This window comes from Alternaria arborescens, assembly GCF_004154835.1.
Source record: "Alternaria arborescens strain FERA 675 chromosome Unknown contig_71, whole genome shotgun sequence".
Classification (NCBI taxonomy): domain Eukaryota; kingdom Fungi; phylum Ascomycota; class Dothideomycetes; order Pleosporales; family Pleosporaceae; genus Alternaria; species Alternaria arborescens.
Window position 1 is genome coordinate 29,366 of NW_021167926.1, and position 23,665 is coordinate 53,030.

General features: G+C 50.1%; 9 protein-coding genes across 9 annotated transcripts; 2 read left to right on the plus strand and 7 right to left on the minus strand.

The window, feature by feature from the left end:
- Window positions 1–587: 587 nt before the first annotated feature.
- AA0111_g12237 (hypothetical protein) lies at window positions 588–945 on the minus strand (the record flags this gene model as incomplete). Its single annotated transcript, XM_028646193.1, has 2 exons — window positions 588–698; window positions 772–945. The coding sequence occupies 2 exons, from the start codon at window positions 943–945 to the stop codon at window positions 588–590; spliced, it is 285 nt and encodes a 94-aa protein (XP_028500153.1).
- A 1,161-nt stretch (window positions 946–2,106) lies between these two features.
- On the minus strand, window positions 2,107–2,493 carry AA0111_g12238 (hypothetical protein; the record flags this gene model as incomplete). Its single annotated transcript, XM_028646194.1, has 3 exons — window positions 2,107–2,125; window positions 2,174–2,304; window positions 2,371–2,493. 3 exons carry the CDS (start codon window positions 2,491–2,493, stop codon window positions 2,107–2,109), a joined length of 273 nt encoding a protein of 90 aa, XP_028500162.1.
- A 393-nt stretch (window positions 2,494–2,886) lies between these two features.
- On the minus strand, window positions 2,887–3,279 carry AA0111_g12239 (hypothetical protein; the record flags this gene model as incomplete). Its single annotated transcript, XM_028646195.1, has 2 exons — window positions 2,887–3,090; window positions 3,151–3,279. 2 exons carry the CDS (start codon window positions 3,277–3,279, stop codon window positions 2,887–2,889), a joined length of 333 nt encoding a protein of 110 aa, XP_028500161.1.
- Window positions 3,280–4,528: 1,249 nt separating this feature from the next.
- On the minus strand, window positions 4,529–4,967 carry AA0111_g12240 (hypothetical protein; the record flags this gene model as incomplete). Its single annotated transcript, XM_028646197.1, has 2 exons — window positions 4,529–4,732; window positions 4,800–4,967. The coding sequence occupies 2 exons, from the start codon at window positions 4,965–4,967 to the stop codon at window positions 4,529–4,531; spliced, it is 372 nt and encodes a 123-aa protein (XP_028500172.1).
- Window positions 4,968–6,072: 1,105 nt separating this feature from the next.
- On the minus strand, window positions 6,073–12,129 carry AA0111_g12241 (hypothetical protein; the record flags this gene model as incomplete). The annotated part of the gene is made up of 1 exon (XM_028646198.1): window positions 6,073–12,129. The coding sequence occupies one exon, from the start codon at window positions 12,127–12,129 to the stop codon at window positions 6,073–6,075; it is 6,057 nt and encodes a 2,018-aa protein (XP_028500178.1).
- A 482-nt stretch (window positions 12,130–12,611) lies between these two features.
- On the minus strand, window positions 12,612–13,208 carry AA0111_g12242 (hypothetical protein; the record flags this gene model as incomplete). Its single annotated transcript, XM_028646199.1, has 1 exon — window positions 12,612–13,208. One exon carries the CDS (start codon window positions 13,206–13,208, stop codon window positions 12,612–12,614), a length of 597 nt encoding a protein of 198 aa, XP_028500171.1.
- Window positions 13,209–13,496: 288 nt separating this feature from the next.
- Window positions 13,497–16,421, plus strand: AA0111_g12243 (Vacuolar membrane protease; the record flags this gene model as incomplete). Its single annotated transcript, XM_028646200.1, has 2 exons — window positions 13,497–14,881; window positions 14,930–16,421. 2 exons carry the CDS (start codon window positions 13,497–13,499, stop codon window positions 16,419–16,421), a joined length of 2,877 nt encoding a protein of 958 aa, XP_028500152.1.
- Window positions 16,422–16,809: 388 nt separating this feature from the next.
- On the plus strand, window positions 16,810–19,738 carry AA0111_g12244 (hypothetical protein; the record flags this gene model as incomplete). The annotated part of the gene is made up of 3 exons (XM_028646201.1): window positions 16,810–17,050; window positions 17,121–19,647; window positions 19,708–19,738. The coding sequence occupies 3 exons, from the start codon at window positions 16,810–16,812 to the stop codon at window positions 19,736–19,738; spliced, it is 2,799 nt and encodes a 932-aa protein (XP_028500175.1).
- Window positions 19,739–21,801: 2,063 nt separating this feature from the next.
- Window positions 21,802–22,659, minus strand: AA0111_g12245 (hypothetical protein; the record flags this gene model as incomplete). The annotated part of the gene is made up of 1 exon (XM_028646202.1): window positions 21,802–22,659. The coding sequence occupies one exon, from the start codon at window positions 22,657–22,659 to the stop codon at window positions 21,802–21,804; it is 858 nt and encodes a 285-aa protein (XP_028500168.1).
- Window positions 22,660–23,665: the final 1,006 nt, after the last annotated feature.

Sequence of the window (23,665 nt, forward strand, 5' to 3'; positions counted from 1 at the left end):
GCCCTTTTTTCTTGGCACTGCAGGTCAATCTTCGTATTCGGTCTTGTTCCTTGGAGGCTAATGGTGGCTAATTTAGGGAGACCGGCGTGGGAAAGGCGCCTTGCTCAGGTTCATTGTTCAAGACGTTGTGTTGCCATGAGCGAGTCGTCGATATGGTGGGTCGGGGTCTGGAAGGCGGGGAGCTTGAATTATTGAACACGATACGGTCATGACAAGAATGGTCATGTCATGAAGCATGGTGGAAAAGGAAGCAGCACGTGTCAGTTTCGTGGACGGAAGCATTGTTGGATATCTCTTGTTTGTTTGTGAGAATTGGTCTAATGCCTCGACATAGGTCTACCCGCCGTAGCGAGGACCTGTCAGGAAATGCCAATACCTTTTGCGTATCCATTCAAGTCTTCCATGAACGCCAATCCCATGTTTAATTCCCCGAGGACAGAATCACCACTATTTACCTCTAACCAAAACCCCCCACTAAAGACTGTTGTCAAGTACGTTATCTTTCCTAGATGGCAATCGTACCAGCTGTTGAACCTCCGGCCTTTAGCAGCTTATAGTCACGCGGTACTGGCGGTTTGACCAGCCGTCTAGCAGTTTGTGTAGCCGCAGTTGGCCTTGCAGAATCCGTCAAACAGGCGGCAGGTATCCGCACGGCAAGTCTGGTCACAAGCCTGAGGGTTGAACCAGCATGACTTGGACTATTTGGCAAGGTTCTATTAGTAAGAAGTACAAAGTGGAGCAAGGAGGGGGACATGGAAAGAATGAGCTTACAAGACGACACTTGGTAAAGTTGTTGTCGCAGTCGCGGCAGTTGGGCTTGTCGACTGGTGGAGGGGTGACTTGGGGTGCAGCGACGGGATCGGCAACTGGGCTAGGGTTGGCGAGTGGAGTGGCCATGGTGAGGGCAGCGAGGGCGAGAATGAGGATGGTGGTTGCGAATTTCATGGTGTTGAATTTGATGAAGTTATGTGGTTATGTGGGATATGGTGGCTGTTCGACGGAATTGAAGAAATAGACTGGCATGGATTAGAAGAAAACAGAGAGGATAGAGTAGTGGTAGATGTATGCTAGAAGAGGTGAGGCTGCGGTTACGCATCGAGCAGGTGAAAGAATTGTTACACAACAGTGGAAAGGTAGTGATCTGTGCGTTGATCTGCAAACACTGGTCTAGAGGGAGATCTGGAATTCGCAATCACTGGAAGTTGCCTTGTTGACATGGCATCTGAACGTACATAGTGAAACGGTTGCTAGCGGTCGAAGCGCGGCTGCCTCAAATGGTTTAAACAGTATCGGGCAAGGATAGCCGTGAGGATTGCTCCAAACAAGCTGATCACGGATCCAATGTTCGGATATCCCGACCCATTGCTAGCAGAAAGGACGAAGGCGGTGATGATCAGCTGCAATGAGCTACCTAGAGCTAAACCATATGCTATCAATGCGAATGGGGTTTGGCAATTGCAATCCAGACAAGGAATTTGAGCAATGACACAGAGGAGAAAGAGGATATGTGGCTGCTCTTGAATTCTGCGTACTCAACCCTGATCTCTAATCACCGCGGTACCAGTGATCGAATCTGCAAGCGGCGACGGTGTAGCAAGTAGTGCATATAATGAGAATTCCATAAGCACTTATAATCGATAGATGCTATGTACTCAGTAGAGGTTCAACGGTACACTTTCGCGGTAAGGGAAATGTGATAGTAGCGCTCAAGCTTCGTCCTCCAATGTCAAGAATCCAATACCAGAGGACATTCTGACGATAAATGCAAAGCAATTAGTGAGTTACCAGCTGAGTAGAAGCTCGCGGTAGACAAAAATCAAAGTGGCCTTGCCAAATCAGCAAGAGGCATCTTTCTCGATTGGTTGACTCAGTCACTTTCAAAGTCAAGAGCTCAGTCATTAGAAAGTCATGATTGATATATCATCTGATCTACCATCACGGAAGACCAAGTATCGTGTTCCTTAGTCCAGTCCTTGCTCTTGTCCCCATACCCGCAATTGCAGAACATATTCAGCATCCATCGTTCTTCATCCCACCCTCAGTGTTGGCCAGTTCCGTGCGCACCACTCGTTATCGTTTCGAGGTGAATGTTGATCGCTGATTACTCTAGTTCTCGTCATGGCCGCTAACCTTTGAGTCAGCGAGTACGTCATGGTTGTCCAGAAGAACTTACGGCCTGTTCTTGCATTTGGGATAGATGCAGGTTGGGTGGCACGGCTTATCAAAACCCTTAGGCTTGAGATCGCACACCTCAAGTTCGCAATAGGCTTCGCAAAGCACGGTACGATCAGATGTATCGCATTTCTATTATACAATTAGCTTTCTGTGTAGAATGTGCACTAGTGCTTTCATGTGAAAGCGTTTACTTACATGCTTGCAAGGCATGTACACGTCCCTGCACGCGGCGCAGAGAGCGTCATCGTTCTTTTTACTACCACCACCGGCAAAGGCGACAGTCGCGACAGCTGCTAGAACGAGGACAGTGAGCTTCATGTTGGCAAGCTTGTTGTTGTGGTTGATGTTGAATTGGTTGTGATAAAGTGTAAACTGTGTCCTGAATATCGAGTTGATGGTGGAGTTGGAGGAGAGAAATGGAAGGCAAGATCGCAGAAATATATACTTGGTGGATAAATGAGAGAGAGAAGCGACGCGCTAGGCAAACAAGCGGGCTCGCAGCGTTGTCGATGAGGCTTCATTGAGAAAAGCACAGCAAGGTGAGTGAGCGGTAAGTGACCGGTGGTTGCCTAGAGATTGGGGTTCATTCGTGTTGTTTGCGGTCACTGTACTCAAGGCCGTCTCTTTGGTAGATATGTTTGGTCAGCTATTTGTGATTGGCACTCTTCTATAACATCTACCTATGCACCTACAGCGTGAGAAGTCTAGCTTTCATTCGCCACGAGAGAATCCCTTATCCTCATATTTTCCCCCTTTATCAGTCATTCGGCCATACGCAAAACAGGAACCCTGATGGAAATAGCAATTGTGCCAGCACCACCAGCCTAGATGGTCGTCGTCGTTGTTGCAGAGCTCTTCCGCACAAGCGGCATCCCAAAATGGATCGAGGTATGGCGAACGAGTAGGGTTGTGTCGCTTGATGATAGTTAGTGAGCTAATAGAGATAGTGGATGAGTATGTGTGAGGGGTGCTTACGAGTAGGCAATCGTTCCACTCGTATCCGCATTGATTGCAACTATGCCAAAAGGGCGCCTTGTCGACAGGATCTTTGTTAGCAAGGACTGTGGAGCCAAGCGCCGCCACGAAAACGGTGATGAGCTTCATGTCGGCTCTGGGGTGTTATTTGGATAACGAGAATGAGCTTTTGGTGATCTATGTCGGCTCTGAGGATAGGCAGAGATGGGGAAATGGTTTGGAGTCGATGAACAAGAGCGGGAGGTGAAAGGGGGTGTGCAGATTTTAACACAAGCTGCCGCTAGCTTTGTGGGTGGACTGATTTCCATAGTGGGCAAGAATTCGTAAGGACAGTGGCGCCAACCGATTGAACTACAGGTGGCCAGATAGAGACATAAGACTAGTAATGTCGACGTATATCTAAGCAGTAATGGGTCTTGGAGATGTTGAGATGATACCTGTGCTCCCTTGCGCCAAATAACATAAAGCCGATTTCAATGCTAATTGGTTTGTATCACAATACTGAAGATCGGTTGTAGAGCAGTACCATCATACGAATGTTCGTGGAATTCTTACAAATCAATAGATAATTGTGGGGTTTTACATCAACAACATGTTATCGTCTGCGTATCAGACACGTCATAGCTATCTTCTGCTTCTCGATAGCGTGAGGCACGTAAGGTCGCTTAAGTCATATATATCATAATAGGCTCGTTGTCCGCATTTGGAAAGCATACATGAGCATTTGAATCGATGTCCAAAACCTTGACTAACAAGCCCCGAAGTTGTGAGCTTGCAAGATCACTTATCCAGATTTCCAAAACGTCCACTAGTACCTGTTCCTTTGTGGATCAATAACGGAATCTGTAGCAGAACCTTCAACAAGTTTATCATATTGACATAGGCGGTTTACCCTTGAATGCAAAGACAGTGAATGATATGATGGTATCGCTATTCTGATCACTGTGGTATTTTCTTGGAGCAGTTGTGGCGATTGTAAGCTGTCGATGGAGGAGTGGTTTCGAAGAGAAATTGTATGTGAAAAATTAGTGTGGTCGATGGTTCCAAGATTTCTCGTCATTGCAAACGACCGTTACCAGATGCGCGCATTATTCTTATGAATTGAGAGAGCGCCTCCATTTAATTCTCAAGTCGCATCACTAGATACAGAAGACCATCAAAGATGAATCGTGGAGAAAGCAAGAGCTACAACATCCCGCCTCTATCGATTAAGAGGTGCATGCTTCCTAACCATAAACTCTCTGCAAGCATATCTAGGTGGCTAACCTTATGAACCATGGTGCATCCCTGTCTCTCTGCATCGGTGGCTTCGAATTACCGGTGGTCTTTGTACTCATTATCCATGCAGCTTGAGGAAGGATGAAGTTAGCCAAACCCTCTACACTGTTGCTTTCTGGTGATCACGTACCTGACTATGCCATTCGTCCTCCCCCCATTTCCCGGTATGAAGCTTGCATTGATGTTTCGTGCACCAATGTACGCTCGATTCGGCCCATTGCTGGCAGAGTGAGCGGCATTCCTGGTTGGGATAACGGAGGTCGTTCCCATGCTCATTTCCATACTCCTTTCCGTTGGTGCAGTCCTGTTGGGAATGATTAACATTCTTAAATCGGACACGAAAAGGCTTCAGAATAAGATTAGATACGTACTGTGTAGCACGCCCAGTAGTGTCGATGGCATTGCCCGCATTCGCCCCAATCCCCTTGTCTGTACCCTCTGTCATGCTGTTTACCACCCTCTTGGTATTTCCAATCTGTACCAACAGCAACGGTAGCGAAGAGCGCGAAGAAGCTGAGGAGGAAGAGTATAGATTTCATTGCGGAGTGATGATTGATCTTGACGGAAAAGGTGAGTACAAAGCTATGATGCTGTTGATGGGTGGAAGGCCGTTGGAGTATAAGAGTGATGGATTGATGCTGTGGAGGATGCTGACTATATAGTATGTACGCTAAGGGTTATGGCAGGTACCAACAACAAGACGAGATGACTCTTTCTTCAAAGGCAACGGTACTACCACATGAGCTAGCCTCTCTTCCAATGTTGCCAGCTCGACGCGAAGGAGCAATAAGGTGTAGAATTAATCCCGCAATCGGACCACATTTTTGCGACCAACAGATCTCAAAAGATCCCAAAGGATACCAAACCACTGGCATAGAGCCCACTGTATCCATAAAAGTCTACAAGCATAAGGTAATAGTCAACCTGGGGCTTACAACTTTGTGTTCCGAAATACGCTTTTAACTGTTAGTTCGTACCGCCTTTTCTGCTCCACCCGGATACAAAACGTCTTGCGCTGAGTCGTCATTATGATACTGCTGTCCAAAATTTGGAAGCAGTGGGTCGCCGTAGACTGGCTGTGCCAAATAATCCAACTTGACCCACACAACCTCCTTGGTTGAGGAATAGTAAGCAGACGCTGAAGCCATTTGATGTTCGTGGGGGCGAAGACTACCTTCGCCTTCCCATATGTTATCCTCATCCTCAGGGCCACCGCTGTATGGATCTAAGGACTTGCACTTCAGATATGGAGATACTGGGTAGGCAGACCTCGGTACCAGATCTCGTACCGGGTCGCCGATACCGGAAAATACGCTGATGGGCTGTGTGATACGTCTTTCTGGTCGACAAGCGCGACATGACTATGATACTGAGATGCCCGTTCTACCGAGGGTTTGATTGGTAGCTTCTATTATGCCACATCGTCGAGTCGTCTACCTTTTACTGGCTAATCTTTCTTTTTTTTTTTGAGTCAGCTACCTGAATAGTTGTCTCTCTACTTCTTCTCTTCTGCCGCGAGAATTGTAAGAGCTTCGAACGCAAGATCTCTACAATTGTCACTTTCGCAGTTCATTATTGTAACGTGGCGGGAGCCCTTTACATCATCTTGTCTTTTTGTGGAGTCATCATAGTCTGCATCGTTTCTCAAAACATTTCAAGTTCGTCTCGGGGTTCAGCACCTTCGGCTTCAGGATGGAACCAATCGACCCCTTCTTGGGCATATTGGAAGTTCTCGTGATTCTCGCCGAAAAACTCATATGCTGCCATGTCGACTTCTCGGAAAATTTGGCATGGTTGCCCGTATGTTGCCTCTAATGACCTCATGCCCGCGGATCGATGAGGTGGGTAATCGGGGTTGTCGACGATCTGTCTGTCTTCCCAGAGCTGAACCAGGCGCGTTTTGGGCCTGATGTCCGTCCAATTAAGACCATCGGTATCGGTATTGGTTTCATCGATGACGGCAGTCGGGAGCTGAACATCGACTGGGGAAGTACCTGGTGAGGTCTCAAAGTCGTGGTCGATGCCGTGCGTCTGTTGATAGTCAGTGTCATGGTTGTTGGAATCGATCCCCATGATCCCTGCGGTAAGATCTCCGTGCTTGTCATCGGCTCTACGAATGTCATCATGACTCTGGTTTCTGATACCTGGTAGTTGCACGTATCCATCCAAAGGCAAACCAAGATCTCTTTGTGCATCTATTTGCATCTGTTTATCTTTCTTCTTGGCCTCAATCTGTGCAAGCTCTTCAGTTCCGAAGTCATCGATCTGATGAGATGGAGAGACATTTCCGCCTGAGTCACCGGAGCTTACATTCGAAAATGGGCTGTATGTACCCGATGGATCGATAGGAGGGTCTTGCACAGTGGAAGATCTCGGCACGTTGGGAGAGGAAAGATGGCCATCGGCAGTAGCGTAGATGCTGTCCCAGTCATCATCATCGTCCGTGATGTGATCTTGCCCTCCCTCCATATCAGATGGGGTCGTAAAACCCTCATTTGGTTGACTGTCTGCACTCTGACCGGCTTGAGTCGCTTTCAGCAATTCAGTAGCGTTGAATTGCGCTGATGCAGATGCATTGCAACCAGCATTGTCCATTTCGGCTTCGCATATGATAGCTACATCAATCATTTCACTGTCTTCGTCGTTTTCCATCATGGTAGTATCCGCAGCGGCAGCAATGGCTCCGCCAGCGTTTGAGAATGGTGCCGCTGAAGTAGTTCCACCAACCGCGGATGCCTGAAGACATCCATATGGCTCAGAACGATCGCTGCTATCATCACCGCCATTTTCATCCTTCGGGTTGTTCGGTTCAATTTTGTTGTCCGAGGTATGAACATAATTGTTGTTCTGGGTGTCGAGAACGATCTCACCGTGAAAGCCCTCTATACTCGAAGAACCTCCTACCATGTCACCCATCGATATCGACGGATCGGCTACAGTTGATGGTTCATTGGTGTCAGTTTTCTCATCGTCTCCAGATGGTTTGTAAGAAGTAGGCCGATTCCCACTGGTTCCTCCATATTCTCCATTATGTTCATCACCGGTTCCTCCGTCCCGATCAGAAGCCTCTTCATCATTTGTACCTCCCATTGTTGTGTCGTCTCCAGAATTTGCTGACAAGATTTTCAACTCCAGCACGTCAGCACCATCTTCCGGAACACCACCCATAGGTGTGTCGACCACATCACCAAGCTCGTCATGGAGGCCGTCTCCAGCAGTTGAGGGTATTATAACCGGATCCACCTCCATGAAAGTACTCTCAACCGGTTGTTCCGTCTTACTTCCCGTCTGCTCGTTGTCATCGCGGTAATCGGCAGGCGGAGGTGCTTCATCGGAAGTCGCTTGTACCGAAATCATGACTTCATTTCGTTTGGCTCCACTCTCCATCTCTTCACGCAGCTGTTCAGCTGCCGCCAAATCTTCATCATCTAGTCCTTCACTTTCGTCCATGGGCTCTTTTTCAAAGGTTCTGTCATCGAGACCAGTTTCACCACCACTTGAGCTAAAGTCTTCTTCATCGTCGCTGTCTCCTTCGTTGTGTTGTTGGTCTTGCTGTTGACCGTCCGCCTGAGCGTTCTCCATAAAACCAATCCTATCTTCTGTACCAGGACGCTCCAGTTCGCCAGCAAGCTTGTCTTCGTCCAGTGACTTGCTTGGACCGGGAGATGGCTCAGCACTCTGGATGATAGGTGCTGAGACCGTAGGGCTTGGAAGACTTGATGGTCCCTGCCCGCTACCCGGACCCATGGCCGGCATACCAGGTTCGGCCAACCCAGTCACGGGCGCGAAGGCAAGCTCGTGGGAAGGTGTTCTGTCTAAGATCGCAGGTGTCGTCGTGGTTGCGATTGAGGTACTCGTCTCATGATTATAGTCCCCTTGCGGTCTGGAGCTTGACGAGCTTGTCATGAGGAAAGGCAATGCATCTTGATTATCAACCTCTGTTGGCACTTCATTCATACTGGCGATGCGCCCTTGCGTAACATCAGGTATTGCCGTTGAAGCAGATGCAAACAGAGAACTGGAAGGAGTCGCTGGGTATGATGAATAGGCTCTGACTGGAGAAGACGTGGTCGAAAGAGCAGTTATGGTCTGAGGAGCAGGTGCGGCAGGCGTAGCAGGAGTGAACGGAGGAGCGGGTACGGATGTAGTCGCAGATGGAGATGCGGAAGCGAGAATCGACAGATCGGCAGCCACAGAAACCGCTGAATCTTCAGCGAGAGGGGTCGAAACAGACTCAACAAGCGGCTCCAAGGTAGCCTCTGATATTGTTGTCGCATGGATCTCTCCGCGCAAAGCGGTTTGATACTCCCGCTCAGTATACATGTACATTGGTCGAAACGGCTGAGTAGTGTTCCACGCTTTTCTGGCTGTTTGCGTTTCATCCTCGTTGCTCGGCGGCTGAGTAGTATTCGTTCCAGATGTCAAGTTTCTAAGCCTCTGTAAATACTCAATATCAATGGAAATTAAGGGCTGATCTTGCCTTGTGAGTTCAACTTGTGATCGAAAATTCGCATTCTCTTGTTCTGCAACAACACCCTTAGCCTCTTCTATGGCCCTTACTTTCGCTGCTCGCGCTGCATTGTTGATGTGGAACCAATCTATCATTGGCCGCCACCACCGTCCTGAAGGTGAAGGGAGAGCGACAGACCCAGGCGCACTCGTCGCCAGTCTGGCTGGGAGGTTAGGGGCTGCTTCCACAGCCGGGTCTTCATTCGCCGGCATGACATCGAGAAATAGCTCATCAGCAGCAAGTATTTCGTCGATAGGTGACTCACCGACGAGTGCTACATTAGCAGGTGTTTCATTGGTAGGTGCTTGAATCTCAAGTGGGAGGTGTATTAGTATGGCAAAAATGGTTATCAGAACGATGATGTAGTCTTGCGTGCAACCCAGAGCTCCGAAGGTGCCAAGGATATAAACCGCCATGAAGCTAACAGCGAAGCTTAGGCATGAACGAACCTTATGTTCGGGGTATGCTCTGGCGGCGATGACCCTTCCCACGGTGCAAAGGACAGTGGCCAAGACAATGACTATCGCGCGCGGAACCCACCGCCAAACTCGACCTTGACACCAGTTGCTATGGCAGCTCAGACCAATGTAGACTACAACAGGTTCAATGTTTGCGTTGTAAAAGAATCTTAAATTCGTTGAATGTTTTCCAAGGACCAGCCAGACTATCGCCCAAGTGTTTGAAACGGAGTCGGATATCATGCGCGTCGGTAGTTCTACAGACCGTTTTTGGAATTTTAGAGCACGTTTGGAAGTCATCAGCATCGTCTCTCTAATTGCGTGAGCGGTCGTCATCGATACTTCTGCACTGCAAGGTTGTACAGTGTTCCAAATGCGGCTGAGAAGCATAGGACACAATGGCATCAACACACGTGCCAAAGTCAGGGCGACGATTAACATAGCACCGGTCTTGAGAATGGGAACAGCCCATTCTGTCGTAACTTCAGACACTTTCTTGGCGCCCAGAACGATGATAGTAAGCGACAACCAGAAGCGGTCTCCTCCGAGTGTAGGCTGCCATGGAGCAACAGGACGATCGTGCGCGATGCGGTTGTACCTCTCTTGAATCTGAGCTCGGATAATCCGAAGACCACGGGAAACAATTGGTATGTGCATGAGAAGCACAGCGATCAAGAGGGCCCCATATTTCACCACGATAGCACAATGGTTGATGGGCAGAGACACGCCGCCATTGATACCTTTGAAGCACTCGAAGACTTGCTGTGGATGGCTGGCAAGGTATACCGTAGCAGTGACAGCGGCGTGAACTGCTACATATGGCCACATCGCCTCCTTGACCAACCTATAGGTTTCGAAAACCGAGCGAGAGGCAAAGTTCAGTATCTGTCCGTAATACGAATGAAGCAGGTATACAAAACCTGTCGTGGTAAAGACCAAGATGAAATCCTGGACGTAATCGCTGAACCAAACTACAATCAAGGTGGCAATGGTGCCAACGAAGCCCTTGTACAGACGAAGACGATTTGCTTCCCACTGAGTTAGTTCTGCATGTTGGGGCAGTCGAGTAATCATCTGGTTGATCGTGATCAACAGGGCAATGAACACAAACCCAATGAGAACAGCATATGATACCCGGTCGGCGATGATGTGGTCGGCATGTTGCTTCCTCAAAACTCCGGATAGAGTTTCCTGCCATTGACGAACAAATCCTGTAAAATTTACCATGAAGGAGGAAATGGACCCCAGAGAGTGTCTGTACATGGCAAGGAATGAGTACCGCAAGGTCGGCCAACGGAAATCGAGACAAGGGAGACACCCAACGACAACTTTACACAGTGTAGCCACTAGAGTGGCATAGAGATCCTGGTCCAAGGGATCGTTGCCCGCAAGACCTATGCTTGTGGCGATGAGAATCGAAGGCACTAGTATCAGCACAATGTCTAACCAGCTGATAAAGTCGTTATAGTTGGATGAGGCAGTAGGCTCTCGTTCCGCGCGATGTGCCACATGACTCTCTTCAGACGCGTATCGGCTTTTAAAACTGGACAGACTTTCGGATTCCGCTAGTAACGGCGAAGGGTAGAGTGGTTCGCTGGACTGTCTCTCTATTGACGTTGTGAAGATTGGGCGATGTTCTCCAACCCTGGAGAAATCATCCAAAGTCTCAGGCAGAAACTGCTCAGATGGTAATCGAGTGGAGATCGTCTTTGACGAAGGTTTGTAATCCTTGTTATCATTTGAAGGAGACTCAGTCTGCTTGTAGGACTTGGGCAAAGCAGGCAAGTTGTCGGCGACCACCTGGAATAATGTCCGAGAAAGCTTCTGCCAAAGTTCACCAGAGTCTATAGATGTAACACTGCTAGATGCAATACCAGTAGTTTGTTGTGTCGCTTCGTTGGAGAGCCGTGGGTCATCCGGAGTGGAATTCCTGTGAGTGGGTATTCCATTCGAAGACATGTTCGGTGATACTGTAGAGATAATGTTTGTACAGATAGAAGCTTCTTTATCTGATGCAGACGAGTCAGCATCAACGGAGATACTAGCAAATTCGCCTTCCGGCTCCGAGGATCTATTCAACGGTGCGGAGGTCTGAGTACTAGCCCATCTAATAGGAAATCGTGATGAGCTTGCCGCTGTTTCGTCTGATGCGGCGATCAACGAAACGGAGGTCTTGATGGATGGTTTCGGTGCGGTATGATCGGAGGATATGTTTGATGTTTCCGCTGGCACGGCTCCCAAGACCTTGTTGACTACATCCGGCAATGTCTCAATCGTAGCGCTGGACGCGGGTCGGGCTTGAAATGAGCTGCTCTCTGTCGATGTGACGGAACGTACAGTTGGAGAGTCGGAGTCAGTATAGGCGGAATTGAACGGCGCGGAAGAATCCGATACTTCAGGTTCCACATGGTCTTTAGATGTCAGGATTATCTCGGAAGCCAGCGGAGGAGAAGCAGATCGCGTTATGACAACGACGGGTGGCGGGCGATTTCGAGAGAATGTCGCACTGACTGTGCCAAGTGCTTCGCTAGCGACGGGTATGGATTCAGCGACAGGTCTAGTCGACTGCCTAGGCTTTTGACACCAGAACTTGGCTTGCTCAAACGTTGGGACGTAGCGCGGCACAGCAGCAGCAACTGCACCCACAGCGTAGAGACCGGCTGCTAGTTCGGGTTGTTGACCCCATAGATTTGCAAAAGCTTGCAATGCGAGGCCTGGAAGAGCGGCGGCCATGTTTTGTGACTTCGCGGGATCCAGAAGGTATGTGTATCGAATTTGAAATATCGTCAGTATGCACGCCTGTAATACTGTACTGTGATGAAATGTCTTACTAAGACGAGCAACACTTGACATGCACAAAAGTCGAGAAGATGCCGCACATGTACTCAGGGGCACAAAGCAACCTACTTGAGTCGTGGCAGACAAGCAAAGACACAAGTGAAAGGAGGATAACCTGACATCAAAATGAAGTTCACACTGTTGGTGTCCGCCGAAAGAAGACCACCTCATTGTTGTGGTCAACGAGACAAAGAGTACGCAAACAATTGGTCGACGCAGCATCGTGGCATGAACATCGCTTACACCTGAGGATGACCTGCGAGTTGCGCAGCTATCGGCATACTCAGTAGTGACAGGGTTCTATGCCAGTTTGAAGTTCTAGCCGCAGAGACGATTGACCCTGAGTCACTCGAGCCTTTGACTTGAGATGCATCGTCTCAGGGCGTAGCTTTGTCTGCGACAGCGATCAATTCCCATGCTCTTCCCCCAACCAGCTCGGCGCTCTGCTCCTGGACATGCCAATCTGCGAAGCAAGTCTTGTAGTCATCCCAGTCAGCCTTGGGACCGGCCCATATGACTCTCTTCACACTGCCTTGACCATGTTCTGCCAGATATTCGCGCACCAGCCCCACGCGTCGCGGGTAAACAAAGAGCCAAGTCGTAGCCTCCGCAGCGAGCGGCTCGAGGAAGCGCGAACCGTGAACGACACGATGGTTTGAGGGAGGCAGGTACTGGTTGGAGCTTGGCTCTACTTCGACGCCGATGATGTGGTGCGCGTGAGGTTTGACGATGAGGTAACTCTCGAGCAGGCCAAAGCCGCTTCCGACGGATAGAGCAAGCGATGGGGGTTGAGAAAGGAGCGACGCGAAGTATGCGATGAGGGGTTTGCTAAGAGCCAGACAACATCCCGTGTAGGTTGTAGGTGTTGCCGTCAGTACTGGCAGTTCGGAGGCGGCTTCTACTATGGGGGATGCCTCATTGTCTAGAGCATCCACATCCGACTGGAGCGGTGGCATGCCAGCCTCGAGGCCCATGACAAAGTAAGAGGTAGTTCTTCGCAGATACCAAGATCAACTGTGTACCGCGAGAATGCGCGTATCGCATCTCCGACTTTGGCCAATATCAGTGTGATGGTGGTGACATAATGCTTGGCGTTTCCTTCTCTGCTAAGTACACATGCGGCTAGCGTCTTGGAGCTATGATCCATCACATGCAGCACAAGACGCGCCCCGCCATAGCTACAACAACCGAATCCACCGTGTCTTGCGTCATCTTCGTCTACCGAGAGCTTTTGGAAGATACGTGGCTCCACGAGAGCTGCCATGGCCCGCCTTAATCCCTTCTCGTTTACCCCGGGGCCAGTCATCTTCTTTACCACCGTTGTCTACGTGGGCCTCTTTGCTGGCCTGCTCGTTACCCACCTGACGGTACCAAACTACCCATCTAATCCGCCAGCCGGCATCAACCTCACCGAAGCTTGGGGCGACCTCCAGCACATTACCCGCCGCTTCCATCCCTACAACAGCCAGGCCAACGACGATGTACGCGATTATCTACTCACACGCATCAAGAGCATCGTCAGGTCCAAGGACCTGGGAGAGGGCCAAGTCGAGCTGTTCAACGACTTGACCTCCAATGCGACCTTTTCGTCCGGTAGTACCTCTGTCTACTTTGAAGGTACCAATCTCATCGTCGCTATCCGCGGATCCGACGATGACGAACCTTTCAACTCTACTGATCGTAGTTCGGAAAATGGCGGCGTGCTTGTGAATGCCCATTACGATTCTGTGAGCAGTGGCTATGGTGCAACTGACGATGGCGTCGGTGTCGTGACGATCTTGCAACTTCTCTCTTACTTTACAGAGTCCAAGAACTGGCCCAAGAGAACTGTGGTACTGCTGCTCAACAACGGCGAAGAGGACTATCTAAATGGCGCCAAAGCTTTCATGCGAAACCCGATATCTCAAGTCCCACACACGTTCGTGAACCTTGAGGGGGTTGGAGCCGGTGGCAGAGCTGCTTTGTTTAGAAGCACCGATACCGAGATTACTAGGTTCTACAAAAAGTCCAAGTATCCCTTCGGGACAGTCGTGAGCGGTGATGGTTTCAAGAGGGGCTTGGTCCGGAGCGAGACTGACTACAAAGTCTTCCATGGCGAACTCGGGATGCGAGGTCTGGACTTTGCGTTTTTGGAGCCAAGGGCACGATATCACACGATTGAAGATTCTTCACGCGAAACTTCAATGAACTCGGTCTGGCACATGCTTTCAGCAGCTCTAGCCACGACATCTGGACTGGCTTCCATCACTGGTGACGAGTTTACTGGCCCAGAAAGCCTCGACAACGGCAGGGTCAATGCTGGAACTGGTAGTGATGGTGTATGGTTTGATCTCTTCGGAAGGGTTTTCGTTGTGTTCAAACTGCATACTCTCTTCGCTTTATGCATTACTTTGCTAGTTGTTGCACCTCTTACACTAATTGGCCTGACTTTTGGTCTTTCCAAGGCCGACAAGAACTACCTATTAGCACGTAAGGCCTACGTGCATTCATCAGACGACGACAATCCGGTGCACCTTTACGGATGGCGCGGCTTCTTTCGCTTCCCTATCATCTTTGTCTCCGCATCCGCTGTTGTTATCGCATTGGCATATCTCATAGTCAGATTCAATGCTTTCATTGTGTATAGCAGCCCATTTGCTGTTTGGAGGTAAGTCATCCATGCTGCCGCTTGATCTTGTACTGACAATCTTGACAGTATGATGCTCTCGGCATGGGTCTTTGTCGCGTGGTTCCTTGCCCGAGGAGCCGATGCTATGCGACCATCTGCACTTCAGCGTATGTACGCTTTGATCTGGCTTTTCGTCGGCTCCTTTGTCTTTCTCACTATCATCACGGTGTTTGTGAACGACTACCAGATTGCTGCCGGTTACCCCGCGCTCTTCTACTTTGCGGCTGTGTTCGCGGCCATCCTCCTTTCCTACCTTGAGCTCTTCCTTGTCCCAAGCAAATCAGCATATGCTCGCCACTTCGAGCAAGAGAGTGAATCGCGACGCAACTCAGAGTCTGCAAGCAGGCCTCTTACGGGCAGCACCACTGCAGCACGGTCTGATGATCGTCCTGTGGGAGACGATGACGCCACTGAGACCACCTCACTCTTACGCGGCGATCGACGCGGATTTACAAGATATGGCGGTAACAGGCGAGACTCCATCAGCGAGGGAGGCGAAGATCATGCACAAGGACCCCGGCAGATAGATCTCGGCAACGTGTATCCTGGAGAACAAGAGTGGAGCGGCAAATTACCGAGCTGGATCTGGATTGTTCAACTTCTGCTGTTGGCGCCTATCGTGATCATCTTAGTTGGACAAGTTGGTCTGCTTCTTACCTCGGCCCTTTACCAGACGCCATCAGACGGTAATTCGACCTTGTTCATCTACCTCGCATTCGCAGGGCTTACGGTGCTGCTGCTCGCGCCAACCGGTCCTTTTATCCACCGCTTCACGTACCACATCCCCACCTTTCTGTTCCTGGTATGCGTGGCAACTGTCATTTACAACCTTGTGGCGTTCCCGTTCAGCAGGGATCATCGCTTGAAGGTGTATTTCGTTCAGCGGGTTGATTGCGAGACTGGCGACAACATTGTGTCCCTGACCGGCTTGGACGGCTATGTCCAACGCATTGTTGGCGAGTTACCCAGTGCGCAAGGCAAGCAGCTTATTTGCACGACACCCGAGGTCGCGACGCGTAAGGAGCTAAAGCAGTGCGAATGGCAGGGTCTTGACGCTAAAGTCGTGCCGAAGCCAGCGCATGCATCGTCATCCCGCAACAACACATACATCAGCAAATGGCTCGATTATTCGATCCAGAAGGGCAACAGCTCCAACAAAGCGACAATACGCGTTGTTGGCCATAATACGCGCGCATGCCGCATTGTTTTCGACTCGCCCATAACAGCATTGAGCGTCGCCGGCGCTGTTTCAGATTCTCGCTTTAAACCCGTCGGTGCGGACGGGGCCCGGGAAGTGCGACTGTGGCATCGCGAATTTGGTCAGCCCTGGAACGTTAGCGTAGCTTGGAACGCCAAAGAACAATCGAAACTTTCTGGAAGGATTGTGTGCCTCTGGTCGGACGCCAATACAGGCGACATCCCTGCCTTCGATGAGGTGCAGCACTATCTGCCCGTATGGGCAATACCGTCCAAGATTAGCGATGGCTTGGTCGAGGGCTTTAAGCAGTTCGAAATTTAGCTGTGTGAGCTGTAGTTGCGGGGATCCCTGTTGAATCCCATTACTTTTGCTGCGATATCCATCACGGATGTAGTCGAGCACGGCGTCACAGGGCACCTGCAACCCCTCATGTTATCTGCGCATTTATGCGGGCTTCCCCTTTATCTCACGAATGCCCCGTCTTGTTCGTCTTTTGTCTGTTCTTGTCTTTTTTGGAGTCTGGTGGTATGATCTTTACGGCGATTGCATCCGGTACACCCAACGTATAGCATTTGACGTCAACCTTAATGAACTCTATTATCACTGCGATCCAGGCATCTCACCCCGCTTCACTCTTCGACTCGCCTAATTCAAACTCTCGATTCCACGTCTCACCTCCGAACCGTTCCATAGCTTGGCTCGTGCCAGAATGCTGAGAGCGTTTGACGAAGCCCAACATACTGATCAACGTTACCCGTTGTCCACGGGTACAGGACCTATCCCTGCTTTACCACAAAGCTTTCTTTTAGTCACAGGAGAGACTATATCAACATCTTCAGAGCCATCTGCCTTGTCTTCGACATTGTCACCTGCCCTTGGCTCAACAACTGCGTCAACTGTGTGTTCCGCCAGCAACCCATCTGAGCTCGCGTGGGCAACAACCACATCAGGTATGTTTCCAGTCTATTTGTCTTTATTGCGCGTCTCCAACGCCACAACGGCCAACTAACGTCGATCAAGGCGACAGACCAGTCACAAGTGGCGTCTACCAACTTCTCCGCACCACACGCAACACCGGAGCTTTCAGGGTCACATCGGGAGTAGATTCTGCGATCGACGTTCGCCGCAGGGTGTTGGATTTTGCTTTTGACTCGCCCCTTTCTACGATCATCGTCACAGCCTTACCAGGCACATTTCTCCTCGTTGCACGCCAGCTTCCAGATACCTGGGCGAGCAGACATCAAACGTCTATTGCAAACGCGTTGCACTTCGTCGCACTTGCCAGCTGCACGAATCATCAATTCGAAGCCGGAGACTTGTTAGTACTGGTTTTTGTCATGGTTGCGTTTGACGTGTTTCAGCGGGTTTTAGCGGCGGGCGCTACCAACCCTGACGGCGAATCAGATCTCCAACCCCGCTCGCCCTCGCCTTCCGAAACTCTCCGCAGCCAAACGCGCTCTGATCAGGCCAACGGGAGTATCGTGCCCGATCTCAATACAGCGGCCGTCGAGGATGGAGATTTTGAGCCAATTGAGCCATCTGTGTCATCACAATCAGGGACATGCGATACAAAAACAACCACTGTGGACCCCAAAGATAGCGAGATCCTGCGACTGCAACGATCGCTTACTGAATCCAAAACAGCACACAAGGCTCGTGAAGTCCAACTCCGTGTCACCAAGGAGGAGCTTCATAACGCACGCGATGCGCTCAACCAGACCTTCGCTGAATACTCCAGCCTCCGCGAACAGCTGAAGATTATCAAACAAAACTTGGGCCGGGACCACCAAGCTGTAGTATATCGGAAAGACATTGAGCTCTTTGCACTTCGAAAGGGCAACGAGCAGAAAGACAAGAACATCCAAGATCGCGACAACCAGCTGGAAGAGATGGCCCGGCAACACAAGACTATCATGGAAGTCAAAGACGCCCAGTTGAAACTGATGAGGGAGCGGTTGATCTCCATGGAGCGACAGTCAAGCCCACGGGAATCAGAGGATGGGGAGAATGCGCTCGAAGTGAGGCTGCTTCGAGTCAGGAAAGGCAGAACATCGCCGGAAGTTGAAGAAGACAAGGACGTGGTCATTGCAAAGCTGCAACAACAACTGGCCTTCAATAACAAGAGCAACGAAGAAGTCGTCAACCAGCAAGCTGAACTACAAAGAGCATGGGAGATGGCCAAGAAGATTCAGAAAGCCTTGAAGGAGGAGCGGGAAAGGCATACACAGACGCGAGAGCAGCTTGAAGAGGCCACGGTCAAACTTGCGGAAGCGGAGCCACAGCCCAGGAGTCGGGCCGGCTCCGTTGTAGGACGACTACCGACGATCGATGAGGACGAACACGACAAGGACGAGCTCGAGGCCATGTTCAATACTACTCAGCAGGATAACCTCCGACTGTATGCAGAAGTGGCTGCTCTAGAAAAGCGACTGAGCGACGCCAATGCACGTTTGTTTGCAGCAATGCAGGAAGTTGAGTCCTTCAGGGTGCAGCTAAATCAAGAGAAAGAGGTCACTGAAGACATGGAAACTGCGCGTCCCAGCGTAGTACACCGTGTACACTTCCAGCGCATGGAGGGTCAAGTGTCTGAGCTACGTGAAGCGCTCGCTAGCAAGGACGAAGAGATGGAGTTACTCAGAAACACCATTGCGGAGAAGGACCATTACGTCAAGGACATACAGGGTGAACTCGATGCAGCTGCCAGCTTTCACACGCAAGATCAAGACGAGATCGAACGCTTGAAGCAATCAATCGACGAGCTGCAAGCGACAAAGTACCAGCTCATGCTCGATCACGAACGCCTTGGATCACAACGTACCCGGCAGCGCGTCATCTCCACGGAGCGTACTGATCGTTCATCCGCTCGCTCAAGTGGTGCGACACTCATCCAAGAATTGAGTCCACCGCTGACGAAGCATGCAGAGGAGGCGCCACCTGTGGAGACCCTACCAACCATGCCGGTAGTACCAGAACGCGAAGGAAGTATCCAAGAAACACCCCAACGGCACCTCCGCAGCAAGAGTTCGCCAAAGGAATCATCGAACCGCTGGAGCTTGATGTCGCACGACGTCCCACCTGCTGAGCTGAGAGAGCTGAAGAGCAACCGCAGGAGGAGTCTGGGTCTTAAGGTTATGATGCAGAAGATGGTCAGGAAGAACCAGGAGGCTGATTCTACATCCACTGAGGCTGTGAAGACACGGGCTGAAGAGCCTCTGAAGCGGGAAGAGTCTAAATTGAGGCGCGTGCTTGCACCCAAGGACAAGAACCTGTCTATTCGTCCTTCTACCGCTGCATCAGCCATTGCGTCCAAGCCTGTCGGTGCTCAACCTTTTGCTACACCCAAGACCTCGCCGCTACCTCAGGCTGTGCGTCCGCCAAACCCGAGACGTAATTCACCAGCTACCCCACGGTATTACGCTACCCAGAGCGCGACGAACCAGGCAACAAAGCCAGCTGAGACGGAGAACGTGGAGAAGAAGGGGAGACCCCGCAGTGCGATGGGTGTTGAGCCGGCAAGACCGAAGAGCCGGTTGAGCTGGGGCTCTACGTAAGTCCCTTCCTTTAGCGAACGGTGACTTTGTAACAGGAAAATGCTAACCAAGACCAGGAACAAACTCAAACGACGATCATTGTACTGATGATAACAAAAATGGTGTGGCATTTACATTCAGGCGTTCAAAATGGGGTTTCGCGATATCCAGTGCGCATGAGTTGATGCTTTCCGGATCGATGACTCGAAGAACATTTTCATTGGGTTTATAGGGTTGAGACTTTAAAATGGGCGTAATATTAGATACGGGTATGCAAATATGTGTAATGTATTGTTAGCTTTGCGATATCATATTGAAGATAAAGAAATCATAAATATTACATCTTTTAACAGATATGCAGACTTGATAGCTAGTACAGACAGATATCTTTATATCTATCCTTTTTTAGTGACGAGATCATCCAGTAACAGCATCTTTTAGCCGTGTGGCTACTTCCTTCGTGACATCGCTACCCCGCTATGCACGTGGGTGTCTACAATCTGCACTTCCTTCCCTCTCACATTGCTGGCCGGCGAGAACATCGACGCGAATCTAAAATCTCTTGACCCCAGAAAACCAGCCGCTACTTCTCAGTGGTACTGCCATCATAGGCATACGTGTTCTGAACGTCCACCAAAAAACCACAGGTGCGGCTTACCGCACGACATCGATATCGATAATAAGCGCGAGATACCGAGAGGCACTTCCAGCTGGACGCTGCAACACTCATCTCCGTGTTAGCTCTCCAACAGTCTTCTGTTCCGAACATGCAGCGCGATGACCGTGTTCCCCTAAGGGAGACATATAACACTCCTGAAGTTCTTCACGAACAAGTAGAGCGAATCATCGACCTAGCACTTTACGAAGTATCCTACGACTCACCACTCAGACTTCGGTTCATTACACCCGTGTCTCGCGACAAATGGCTTCTAGATGAAAACTACAATGAGTACCGGCTTACTACTCCGGAAGAGCACCAGCATGACATGGACTACGTCACCGTGTCTTACTGCTGGAAGCATACGCAATCTACAAAGGGTCTGCGTCAGATACCACAATATCATATATCGAAATCGTCAGAAAACATGGTGTGCGAACCGAGACCTATCAGCTGTCCGGCACTTGTCTTTCATCGTGCTATGCTATTCGCACGATCTCGTAAATGCCAGTTCCTCTGGATTGATCAGGAGTGTATCGATCAGACTAGCTCTACCGATATTCAGTCACACTTGAAGGTTATGCATCGTATCTACGAAGAGAGCAAATGGACAGTCGCAATCCTGTCAGTCACGATAACAGATCATTCTCTCCTCGAATGTTTCGTAACATATCTCTATTTCGAAGAGGCAGAAAGAGAGATGGAAAGGACTCTTGTCAAATTGTCAAGAAAAAGAAGTGCTCATACCAGTGCTTTCGACCAGCGTGTTCAAGGAGCTACTACGTTACTACACCATATCACAAAAGATACGTGGTTCAGCCGAACATGGGCATATCAAGAGAAACGGTGCGCCTCGACCTTGTTCCTTCTGGTCCCGATCGAGGAATTCATCAACCTGTCCCAACAATTACGCCTTTATACGATAGGCACCGATTTATGTTTCGAAGTGGCACACTTCAACCGGTTAACGAGAACGCATCTCGAGGATGTGGAATTGCAGGGTATCGACTACTCCCGACTCACACCTGACATACACAGAAACTACACTACCTCTTGGGACCGTGCCACGTCCCAGTACGGATGTTACCCCATATTCAGGGCAATCCAGGACTGCGAAAACCTGGTTGTCGCAGATCGCATCGCTATCTTCGGTCACGTATGCGGATTTCGATATCGGCTTGTGTCGAACATACTTCATAGCGCCAGATTCAGATTCAGCGCAAGTGTTATCGCTTTACTTCTTGCAAACGTTTATGTTGACCGTGATAAACGCTACGAATTATTGAAGTGGATATGGCAAACTCTTGAAGAGCGCAGCACAGTTCAAACAGCTACACCCGATCTTGGGGCTTGGATATTGGTTCTACTCGACAGCAGCTACAGCCTCCCCAAAGACCATGCCCCAAAAGTCTGTGCCAGTACTTCCACTGACTATCTTGGAAGAAGGCATACAATGTAATCTCAATGAATGCTGGTGAACAAGACACGAACCCATCCACGCAGTCTCGGTTGGTTACATAAGAAATCCGCACTGCTTCATCCATTTTTCACACATGGTCGGCCAATCGCTCACCGGCATCCCTGGTGTGTCCAATGCAAATCCATGCGGCGCGTCTGAGAAGACATGAAGCTCAACAGCCGCACCACCTTTCGTCATAGCTTCAGCAAGCCGGTACGCATTGATCACAGGCACAACCGGATCGTTTCCAGCATATACCACGAATGTCGGTGGTGCGGGATGTCTTAAAAGCTCATCTGGCTGCATCTCATCATACAGCGTCTGCTTCTCGGGTGGCTCAAGGGCTGGCTTGTTTGGAATGATTTGACGACCCTTCGCATTTGTGGAGATTGGCGCATAACCAATAATGGCAAATTCGACCTTTGGTAGATCGCCCTTCGCATCAGGATGGCTCCAACCTGTGGGGTACTGCGCAAGTAAAGATGCAGCGAGATGGCCTCCAGAAGAAAGACCGCATATCGCCAGACCTCCTCGCGCAAGGTTCTTCTCTTCGATCAGACTCAACGCCCGCCTTGCATCATCTACCGGCGCTTGACTATTCGTCTCCTTATTGGGGAAGCGGTGAATCAGCACGAAAGCGTAAAATCCTAAGCCTGCCAACCACCTCGCCACCTGAACGCCTTCTCTTCCGACCATGAGCTCCACATATCCTCCTCCACCCAGAATCAGGATAGCTCTATCGTTCGAAGAGGCATTAGTGGGCTTGAAGCCGAAAAGCCAGGGTCGCGCAACGCTCTTCGCGACGGCTTTGTCAATGCCACCGGTGGTATCGAGTTCAAAGGCGCCTTCAATCGGTTCATCGTCCCAAAGTGGCCATGCGCAATCTGCATTGAGAGGATTGGAAGGAGTCATGGTGTGTAACGATGTATACTGTGAGTTGAGCAGCATACGTGTTTACCTACACATGTGTTCTTAACCTCGGGGCGAGGGTGTATTCCTCGCTGTATCATTATACCGAATGACCGGATTCCAGAAGAGCGGAGTGGCCATCACTTTGCGCATGAACAACCACCACTTCAAGTAAACAAACTCGACCTCAATTTCAACACCCGTTAAGCCCACGATCATCTTTGACCACATACATTATCATGTGGAAGACTTTCTTGGATGCAATATTCCCTCGGTCATGCCTGTCCATCAAAGTTTCTTTCCAACAAGTCCTGCAGCTTTAACGAGCATGTTCTTCAGCTTCTTCTTGACACACAGCCCACATATGCCACATTATAAGCGTGGGACTATCTGCGCCATATGCGAAACATTCAACGTCGTCAGTTCCGGCTTCAACAGACTGCAAACTGCACAGCGCTCATCCAATCAGGAAAGTCCCTGAAGCAGTACGTGTAATAAAGAAGTCGGGACGACACATTAGTGGGTCAGCCCGTAGCATACGACCTTAACGTGATCTAGTTGCGATGTGAAGTGTCAGACGTTGGCGAGGCTGGTGGATGCATCGCACCTGAAGATCGCGACAGCCGATGGCGATGACGCGATGACGTCGTCTGAGACCGTAGCGACCCATAGCAGACGTATGACATGTGAATATCCGGCAGGCCCAGTGTGGCTACACCGACAATCTCCCGGTGCACTTCTGTTGACAGCAAAACTTCATCTTCCATCTGTCCGGGCCACTAATCGCTGTATCGCGAGAGTCAAAGATTTCGCAAGCGTGTCTCAGCCAGCACCAGACCGGTCAACAAGAAGCCCTTTCGAAGCAAGATTACATTCTAGCCGATGTCTAAATGCACTATGGCGAGCCTCAAGCTTGCGGCCCTGAAAATCTCAGCCGCGCTAGCGGCTAATAGTGGGTCACACGCGTTATCATCACTCCACTTAGCGCGTGAGGCGAGCGTGGCGCATC